The sequence below is a fragment of the Hydra vulgaris genome, chromosome 01 (genome assembly GCF_038396675.1).
Source record: "Hydra vulgaris chromosome 01, alternate assembly HydraT2T_AEP".
In the NCBI taxonomy this organism is placed as follows: Eukaryota; Metazoa; Cnidaria; class Hydrozoa; order Anthoathecata; family Hydridae; genus Hydra; species Hydra vulgaris.
The window spans coordinates 52953447-52965000 of NC_088920.1; the positions used below are offsets into that span (position 1 = coordinate 52953447).

Here is an 11554-nt window from a genome sequence, read left to right on the forward strand (position 1 = left end):
ATATTTCTCCTTTACTTGCACATATAACTTACATTAACTTAGATACACGCCAATACTTAATAATATATATAATTATAGTATAAATTTGTTTACCTCCCTCAGGCCCTTACTGGTCTGTATCTGTCTTATCTTGTTTCTCAAAACTACTGAGCATATTGTACAAAAGATTATATAATCATTTAACTGAAAAAATGTTGCATTGTAAGCAATATGGGTTCAAAAAAAAATTTCAAATGATTGCACAATAGTAAAGTTAGCTAATAATTTATCTAACACATTTTAAAAAGACTATTTTATAATAGGAGCTTTCAATATTCTGCCCAAGGCTTTTGACACCGTAAACCATTCCATTCTGATAAAAAGCTGGACAATGTGGTATAAAAGATACGAATTTTCTCTGCTTTCAAAATTACTTGTCGAACAGAAAACAAGACGTACACTATGAAATGACGTACACTATGACAACCGAAAATGGTATAACTTGTGGAGTTCCGAAGGATTCTATACGAAGACTTTTATTTCTTACTACACATAAATAATTTATCTTTAATAAGAATAAAATAAAGTAAATGAATATTTTTTATGCATCAAACTGTTTTTCAATTTTATAAATATAATATAAGTTTTCTCTTTTCCACAAACCAATTAAAACAAAAGAAATACTTATCCTGCCTAATCTCCTAATTAATAAAACTAACATCAAAAGATAAACATCCGTAAATTTTTTAAACTTTGATGAAAATTCATCATGAAAAACATCATTACACTGTATAGAAAAAAAGAGCTCAAAAAAATATAAGCATGACATATTGAGTTAAATTACTTTTAAATTTTAGGTCCTTAGAATGTTTATATTTTACATTTTTATATAGTTATTTAACTTGCGGCAACGTCGTGTAACGAGTATTAATCACACTAAGCTAAAAAAAATTTATAGCAAACAAAAACATGTTGCTAGAACTGTATTCGGAGCAGGTAAAGCTGTTACTTGTGAAATTTTTTTATATATACTTGCTGCTTTGAATACTTTTAACTTTCTTACTTTAAACAAAACATAGAGTATCTCCCAAAATCTTTGAAACTTATTTTAAAGAAATAAACCATAAGTATTATACAAGTTTTTCAGAAAACTACTTTGTTTTACCAAAATCACATTAAAAACTGAGTTCATATTCAATTCAGAATTGGAAACCATTTTTGTGGAAAAGCATTTAAAACATTGCTTTAAATGCCTTAAAAACGAATTTGAAAAACGCCATTTATCATATACAAATTTTGATTAACTTTCTTAAAATGTTTTTTTTTAAATAGGTAAAATTAAAAAAAAAACACACTAAAAACAATGCAATTATTTTAGTTTACTGTGTGATTATTTCAAAATAAAAAAAATTAACGAACGGCAAAATATAATGTTGATCGCCAGTAAAAATTAACATTTGGGTTGATAGCTGACAGAATCAATTATGGATGGTAGATACACAATATAGTTGATAAGGTGTTTCTATTTATTAGGAAACCTTTCAGTCTTTTTTATCAGACGTGATCAGACACTCATTCATTGTCTAGTATTTTGTCTGTCTTTGCATATTATACTTAGAAGAACTTAAAATTTGTTCCCGTTTTTCCTACCCAATGTTTAAATCAAAATGTATTGCTATTTGCAGCTAAAAGATTTTTATTATTAGATTATCTTCATCCAGCTATTTTTAATGTTCAATTGTAATTAATGCTTTCAGAATGGTCTTATCATGCTTCAACTGGCTGCCAATAAATAATAGCATTTTGCAGAACAAAACAATATCTTTAAATGAAGCACAGCATCTTTAAGACATTTTTTTTATCTGTCCTTTTAAATTGTCCGGCGAATCACTTTATCAGGTTTTCCGCTGGACTACTTATAGAAACAATTAACTTTTTACAAATTCAAGTTTTTTTTTGTGGACGGTTTTAATAAGTTGTGGCAACAGTAATTCATTATTATCAGCAGTTGTTCATTATAACAGCAGTTACAAACGATTTGGTCTAACCGAGTTTTATTTTAGAAAGTAACGAATTTTATTTTAGGAAGTAAACATATCTATGTGTAGAGGTAGTTTTTCACTTTAAATATGCTTTCTTTGACCTCAAAAATTTTGATGTCAGAAAAATGTCTACTTTAATTTGCTCTCCTTTTGGCTGAAACTAAATATTAGATGTTGATTTTGCAGCAATCATCAGTTATACATTTAACAACACAACGTTCAACATGCTGATGCGTTTTATCTTGATGGATAAAGATGTTTTTTTTCATCTCGCTTAGAACATGTAGGAAATCAGTTTGAGGCAAATAGACATCGCTGTTTACGTTGAGTTGCGTTTTGCAGCGATTATCTGGAATCCGCAAGTTTGACTGTCCGCAAACAATAAATTTCATTAAAGATGACTCTGAAATAGATAACACCACTTTTGAATTAAAAAACAAACTTTTTTTAAAACGCAAATTTTGTATATTAGTTTTTCAAGAGAAATTTCATTCAAAATTTAGAGTGATTAACTTTGTTCGCATGTTTGATTGTTAAAGAGGTCAAAAAAACTCCATACGTTATACATGTTACTGCATCTTCAATAGCATGTATGAGGCCTAAAAAAATTAATTATAAATATTTAAAGAAAATAAATATAAATAATAAAAAAAAGCAATATTTCAAGTAATAAGTATGACAAAAAAATCAATCAATTTTATTTATTTTATATTAAGTTTGCGCAAATATAATCAGCTTTTTTCAAGTAACATTAAAATGTAGGTTTCTTTCTAAAATAATTATCTTTAGGCTTAGAACGTACTAGGATAAAAAAGAAAACTCAGTTAAAGAACTTTACGATATTTTAATTCAAATTTTTTGTATGTGCTTTATAAAAGCAACATTTTTAATAATAAGCTTATGGGCAAACGTTCAAAATATTATTAAAAATGACAACTTGACAAAAAAAAATTCTTTATTCAGTTTTTTATTTCGTTTCTTATAATGCATAACATAAATGTAGTAGCAGAAGACAAAGTACTTTGATCTTAAGCATTAAGAATAATAAAAACACGAACAATAGTATTTTTATTAGTACCTTAAACTTAAATATACAACATTATTAGCTACTGTCATTTTTCATATTAATGTAGGAGAAAGTAGGGCATCGTGATTAGTTTTTTTTTTGTAAAACTGAGATTAAAAACAGAAAAACATTTAATGCAATAAACAATTTGGTTAATAAACAAAATATTCAATAAACAAACTTGGTAGATGACATTTAAATATTTTGACGTTGTTATAACAACATTTAAATACTTTCAAGTCAGGAAATGTATTATAGAAATTGTATATTACATTATAGATGTAGGCTACAATAAACATATAAATATGGTGTTAAATGCATATTCCATTTAAAATTTTTATAAACTATAATTAAACATGCACTAAAATACTGTACTTAATACTTTGATCGTAGTGAACATTAAAAAATATTTGTTATTTCGGATAAGCAACTCGGTAATTCATAAGTGTATGCTAGAACTTTAATTTCTCAGCCGGAAAAAGACAACCATAATAATAAAAAATATTCTAATATTATACAACCTTAAATATATTCATTTGATTGAGAAACCTTTATAATTTACATATTTGTGCTAAATATATCAACAAGCATTTCTTAGAAATTTTAAACAAATAGGAAAACTTGTTAAAAATATAGTTTTTAGGAAAACGAATTAAAAAAAAATATCAAGAGCGTTTCTTGCTCATCTTTAACAACTACACTGTTGCTTATAAATATACACGCATACACACAGATATATATGTTTATATATATATGTTTATATATATATGTTTATATATATATGTTTATATATATATGTTTATATATATATGTTTATATATATATGTTTATATATATATATATATATATATATATATATATATATATATATATATATATATATATATATATATATATATATCAAATACTTTAGGCATATTAAGTTAAATTACTTTATTTATAAATTGACAGAATATATAAAAAAGAATTTAATTTTAGTAAAATAAACAATGAAATTCTTTCGCATAAAAATATAGTCTGAAATTCTTTAATTTAAAATATACTTATTCAAAAAGTTCAAAATCCATTCGTTGATTCATTCGTCCTCGTCATCACTTATTTCCGCTTGGAGTCCGGATGGAGAAAGTTCCTCAGAAAACGGAGAATGAGATGGAGAGAAAGCCGACTTAATTCGTTGCCCAGTTATACTTAATTGATTTTTACTGCGCTCCCATAGACCGTTCTGGAACAATATATAAAAATTGTAAAAGTTCTTACTTTAAATTAATAGTTAAATTAACTTAACAAGATACAATAATTAAGATATAAACTAAAAATAACAATACCATAGTTTCTTTTCCGAACAAAGAAAGAAATTCAGTTATGAACTCTCTCGATTTGTCTTCCCAGGTAGTAAGAATCTCTTGAGATTTACCTTTTAATGTTTCGTATTTTTTTTTCACTGCTAATTCTTTTTCCTGATTGATTTAAATTTTAGAAAAGTCACTTTTAAAAAAAGTCAGTTAAGTAGCTTTAAATATATATTTATTATATAGTTATAAATGTTTATAGTTTCATAAAATGAAAAAAAAAACTTAATACTAAATTTAATATTATACTTAATACTAAATTATATAATACAGTTGAATTAGATCATACATTACAAATTAAAAATAATTTATAATATAAAAGTAAAAAACAACTAATTACAAAAAAATATAGAATTATCAAAAATGAAAAAATATAATTAGTTATTATATAAATATATAAATTAAAGCATTATTTTAAAATAATTGTAATAGTAATAAAAAAACAACTGATATATATTTTTTCATAAAACAATTTCCTATTTTTTTCTTTTTTTAATCTGAATATAGGTTTTTAGTTTCTGCTAATTTTTAAAATGCAAAGTTTAACATTTACTTTAATTTTTTAAACACTATAAACATTAATAAACATTATAACATTATTTTTAACTAAAAAACTTAGAGTCAGATTCTCGGTAAAAGTGTTAACTTTATTTTTTACTTGACATATGCAAAAGTTTGAAAAATGAACATTAAAACAAATATGAGCTGGTCTTTCTAATTGACAATGCTGGCCAAGTTTTTACAATTCTTATAATGGAATATTAAATCTATGTTGTTTTTGAAAACAACATTAAGTTGCATTAAACTTTGGAATGCTGCTTTGATGTAGAAACTTAAAGCAGAAAATAATTATCTGGAATTTGAAGATTAACCTATTTACATTAAATATTCAGCATTTTGCATGACCATCACGTGCTTTTAGGCAGGCTCGAATACATTTAGACATAGATTCAATTAAATGCATACATAAGTCTTTTACATTTTTTTCCAGCGCAAGTTTTAATTGCGCAATGCTTTCCACATGTTCTTTTGATAATTTCTTGTCCATCCATGACCAAATAAATTCATTGGGGTTTAAATCTGGTGATCGTGCTGGCAAAGGTAGAAGAGTAATATGTTGCTTTTGAAACAACTCTGTCCACAGCAAATAATTTAAACTCTGTTTCACAGAGTTTAAATTATGTGCTGTGGCACAATCTTGTTAGAAAATCAAGTTTTTACATCATCTAAAAAATGATATAGCAGTAGGTAAAAGCTCATTTTCCTTTTTCTCAATATACTACTTAATTCTCCTTGTAAAAACTTTTTAATTCTATCCCCTTTTGAGTATCCCCATATACCAATCGAGCCACTACTGCCTTGTACTCTTGGTACACAAAGTCTTTCCTTATAATTCTCTGAAGCTAGAATTTTAATGATAATTCTTGATTTACGATTAACCACCTCAAAGTTTGATTCATCACTAAAAATGACCTTAGACCAATCTTCAACTGAACAGTGAAATCTTTCTTTACCCCATTTATATCCTTTAATCCTACCTCACACCAATAAAAGCGGTTATCTGGCAGAAATTTTTTGGCAGCGGTTCTCTGGCAGAGACAGGTTTTCTGACTTTCTAACTGTGCTATAAAAAAAAAACTTACACTAACAAAACCAGCCTTATTACTAAACTCAGTTGACAGTTCTTAGTAGATAATTTTAGGATCTTTTTATACCCTTCAATACAATAAGCTTTGATCCCTAGAATTAAGTTTTGACGGCATTTTTTTAAGAGATAATTGAATACCTCTTAAATAAGTGTCATAAAAATATAAGTGACCTTATATTTTTGAAAACCACTGCATATTCTTTGGTATGCATGTTTGACTAAAGCCTCGCAATTTTCAGACTGACAGCATTCACTTTATTGACTTGTTGAAGCTTCACCTTTGCACCAACTTTATGGCACTTTTTACACTCGCTGTTGTTGCTAGATTTATTTACTGCTCATTGTCAAAATTTAGTCATGTTGTATTCTAGCTTGCTTTGCTGTGAGCATCTTTTAATCTCTTAAGTTTATTGAGACTCTACCTTTCAAATTATGGCACATGTACATTTTTTTCTTTTGTCAATGTGTTGGATGCAAAACATTTGTTGCAAAGGTGCAGCAAGCGAATGGACTGATTTTCAACTGTTTCGCAAATTCTGGATTTTTAAACCCAGTTAATGCGTGCAAGTATAAATTTAACTAGAACTGAAAAGTTTTGCTTGCAGTTGACTTTTGATAAACTGTTGGGTTTTGTTCTTTCATTAAACTGTTGAAGTGATTTGTGATAATTTTACTTGAAATGTCAAATAAATTTAGCATAACTCTTAGATGTTGCAGAATCTATGGCAAATAAGCTTGTAAGCAAATTAAAAGATATTGTTTTTGATGCAAATAAGTACAACCCAATATATAATTTCAATGTACCAATATCCATCTGCAACTAAAATATCTTTTAACTTACTTATATATATACAAAAAATGGAAATATTTTACACTTGTTAGAGTTAACGAAAGATTGCTAGTATAGAGTTTTTCATTTCCATTATTTGTACTATCATTTATGATAGTACAAATAACAGAAATATTTTACACTTGATAGAGTTAAAGAAAGATTGCTAGAATTTTTCATTTCCATTATTTGTACTACTGAGAGTTTTTTTGAGAGCTTTTCAGTTCCATATGCGACTATAAATAAATTTCTAAAATATAATTACTTATAATTTGATAACTATAATTATCAGAACTAATTTGAGTAGTTTACAGCAACCTCATGTTTGAATGGCAAATGGTTTCAATTATGCCATGGGAACACCTGATAAGAGTTGCTACTCTTATGCTGAATGATTGAGGAGCTTTGTTGAATTCTTCGCTTTGTACTTTAGCCACTGGAAGAGCAACATCCTCTTTGATTTATAGTTTTACTTTTTTCTTTGTGTTAAAAAACATATTTTTTTTAAGAATAGATTTGCTAATAATCTATTGAAAATTTGTATGAAGAATTTAAAAAGGTTCAGTGGTTAGTTTAGACATAGTTAATTAATAAAATCCCCATTTACTTTATGTACAATTACAAGTTTTTCATTTACTAGCATGTTACATTCAATGTATTCACTGTATTCAGTTCACTGTTTCTATATTTAACTCATAACATTTAACCAGAAATTCTAAATTAAATTTCAAAAAAAAAGGTTTTTAACCACCATGAAAAGTTGTACAAGGATATGTTTTAAAATCACTGATAATAAATTTTTCTTCTGATTTATTTGCATTTATCAAAAAAAGAAAAAAAAATTATTATGAAGCCAAAAACAAATAAAGATAGTCATTGTACCCTGCTTTACTCTATTAAACATAAAATTGCATTAGAGTATTTAGTTATGAGTCAATTTATTTTATGCTGTTTAAAACCAATAAAAAATACAACAAACTATTGTTGGCAAAATAGCTTTTCTAGCCATGAAGAAAAATTATGGTAGATATATATTTTTATGCCATTTACTTTGAAATACCATACCTCAATAATATTGAGTCAATAAATAAAAGTAAAAAAACATCAAATAAGAAAAAATAATAATTATATAACAAGCTATTTTCATTAATAATAAATTTACTATTTTTACATAATTAAAACAATTTAATGTTTATGACAAAATATAGTATAAAAGTATAAAATATAAAAGTATAGACCTATTAAGCAATAATCAGTTTTAATGAGAAATATTATACCTTTATAAATCCTACATTAAGATCTTTCCTACTATAGCCTCTTGCTAAATTTCTTTGAACATATGTGTCATAATCACGAACAATTCTTGCTATAATGTCAGAAGTGGAAATACCAGGTGTTCGCTCAGTTGCTACAAACTGGCCAGCATCTTTTACAAATTTATAAATATCTTCTTGACCGTCAGAAGTGTATGGAATGTCATCATGGGCAACAAAATCAATCTTAAAAGAATTATGACTTTAACTCCAAAAATAATATAGCTTTAATAAAGGTAATAAACACTATATACACACACACACACACACACACACACACACACACACACACACACACACACACACGCACACACACAAACTCACACATAGATATAGCTTTAAAATTGTTGGGTCTCAAATTAAGCAAAACTATATGAAAATTTTAAAAATTATAATTATATTATATAAAAATAAATACGTTAGATTTCACAGCATAAAAAATGAAGTTTATTAACTAAAAATAAAAAAAGTGCATTTTTATCAATTTTTTTTTAAAATAATTTTATTCCATAAGTTTTTTTATAATATAATTATCATTTTTGAAATTTTCATACAATTTCGTATAACCCGAGACCCAATATGAAGATATTGAAGAACGTTTTCTTTGATAAATTAGGAACTCGTTATATGTTCAAGGGTCTTGAGCAACCACTAAAAATATTTTTTATTAAAAATTTTTTAAACCCAGTGTTTTTTTTATCATATAAGCACACATTAAGGCATATAGTTTTCAAAAATGTTGTTTTTTAGGACACCCTAATATATATATATATACATACATACATACATATATATATATATATATATATATACATATATATATATATATATATATATATATATACATACACATATATAGGCCTCGCGAGGAGTAAATGAGTACAAGAGCAGAGAAAAGCACTCCTAAAACGAGTATGGTGAGCCATGCAAGTTTGCTCCTCTAAACAGCTTTTTACGAGAGCTTTTGGTTTTTGTACGAACTATACATTAAAAAAATTGCTTATTAATTACAAAATTTGGTTTTATACTTGTTACAAGCATATGTTTGTAACGTTAATGTTACAATAATATATACATAACAAGTGTCATTTATTGCGCTGTGAAAATTTTTTTTAGACAAGTGTTGTGTTTGAGTTATTACATAGCTATCCATTTATTTATTAACCACATTACTTATTTGATAAAAAATTTATTATTGATAAATTTGAAAAAGAGCTATAAAAGTTTTTTCTACTTTTTATTTAAATTTTTTACTTTTTATTTAAATTTTTTACTTTTTATTTAAATTTTATATAAAATAGTTAAAACAAGAATGAAAAAAAAATAAATCTTTTATTTTAATTCTAAACAGAATAATTAAAATAAAAACGGCAAAACAAACTATTTTTATAAATTCTGAAAATATTAATTTAAAAAATTAAAAAACAAAAGTTTCAAATTAGTTTTAATGTGTTTTTTTAAATAAATTTCTTTTTATTTTAACTATTTTATTTAGATTTTAATTAAATGCTAAATAAAATAATTTAAAAAATAATAATATCCAAATAAAATAATTTAATAAAAATTTAATTGAATTCGAAATAAAATAAAATAAAAACAATAAAACAAACATGTTTATTAAATTCTAAATAAATACTCAAAAAAATAAAGCATTAGAAAAATACACATTTTACTTAATTTATTAATATAAAATTAGAATAAATATAGAAAAACAAATATTTTATTTATAAGAAAAAAGAAAAAACAAATGCTTGTGGAGCTGAAGATTTTTTTTACGGCTTGGCTCCTAAGAAATATTCGGCTCCAGCTCAGCTCCGGCTCCCATACTTTATGAACAAATATTGCAAATTTTGGAATACTTTTTTTGATCATATTTGCCAACCCAAATCCAAACCAATTACAGAAATCAATTTTCAACCACTTTCATGATTACAGGGTGAACGTATTACTATCACTACTCTACTAACACATATTATATTTGATAAGAAAAATGTTTTGGGTATATATATACATTTTCTATATGTTATAACCCAAAACTACAGTTTTTAGCTCTAAGTTTAGATCTGATTCTGACCAGTGGGGACGGTACCTAAAAAAGATATCTTTTGAATTTTCCAAAAATATCCAAAACGTTTTAAAGACACTCAAAATGTTCAAAAGTCGTTTAAAAGATATCTTTCTTACGTCTCATGCCAATTGGGTATGCAGTGGGCACGGGACCTATAAAAGACATCTTTTGAACGTTAAAAAAATATCCAAAACAATCAAAAGTCATTTAAAGCGTTCATAAGTTGTTTAAAATGCTCCAAAGATGTTTAAAAGACATCTTTCAAATATCCTGTGTCCACTGGGTACCCAGAGAGCACAGGATATTAAAAAAAAATAGACAGGAATCAAAAAAGAGGTCTTTTGAACGTTCAAAAGACTTCCAAAATGTTCAATAGACATTCAAAATGCTTCAAAGACATTTAAAAGATATCGTTTGTATGTCCGGTGCTGACTGGGTAACATATTTTTTAGGATAAAAATAACCTTTGATCATTATATCGCGTATCAAATATTTAACAGCATAATATCAATATAAAAATATAGTATAAAACAATGTATGTAATACTGTAAAAATGTTTCCATATATAATTTACTTGGTTTTTTTTCTTAATAAAGCATATTAAGAAATGCTATTAAAGGAATCCCCAAGTGCCGAGACAAGTTGTGTTCATATTAAAGAAAATGTTAAAAAAATTGTTAGGGCTGAATTTTTTTGATTAAAACTAAATAATGAATGCACACCACTAATTTTAAAATTCACGTTTTTAATTTTAAAATTCACGTCGAAGCTCCGTCTCCTTTTTTTTTTTGGTTCTCGGAGCCTGTATAATGTCAGCTACAATCTGCAGACTTTATTTCATGTGTATAATTTATTTCATGCGTGTTTGATTCATAACAGTTTTGTTATATGTCATCGCAATATCTTTTTAAGATAGCGCTTTTTTATTTTGTAAAGTATTTTTTCTACTACAATTAGAAAATCAAATATTTGCATAATTTTTTACTAAATCACAAAAAGTATTTGTGATTTAGTAAAAAATTATACAAATGTATATATTTTTATATTTATAATTTTATTTTTCACTTGTTTTATTATTACTTTGTTTTAGAAGCCAGCCAAAATCATGACACATATTTTGTGATTATTACAGTTCACAGGCAGAGAAAAAATAAAGGCAGTATGATGCAGTTTCTTGTTTCATATTTAGTTCATATGGTTTAATAGAGTTGTTACTTTTATGTTTAATTTACATTTAGTTATGGTTTAACTCTTCCACTA

The 11554-nt window shown here is 25.7% G+C and overlaps 1 protein-coding gene across 2 annotated transcripts in view; it reads right to left on the bottom strand.

Annotated features, from left to right (window-relative positions):
- Nucleotides 1-1335: 1335 nt before the first annotated feature.
- LOC100200184 (choline-phosphate cytidylyltransferase B) overlaps nt 1336-11554 on the bottom strand; it is a 43178-nt gene continuing 32959 nt past the window's right edge. The window contains exons 5-8 of one of the 2 annotated variants that reach the window (XM_065788577.1): nt 8191-8412; nt 4413-4544; nt 4131-4309; nt 1336-2620 (exon numbers count right to left, since the gene is read on the bottom strand). In XM_065788577.1, coding sequence (XP_065644649.1) covers nt 4163-4309; nt 4413-4544; nt 8191-8412 — 501 coding nt within the window. In that variant the 3' untranslated portion in view covers nt 1336-2620; nt 4131-4162. Of the gene's footprint in view, nt 2621-4042; nt 4310-4412; nt 4545-8190; nt 8413-11554 lie in introns of those variants that run through there. The other variant, XM_065788576.1, reaches the window with a different exon arrangement.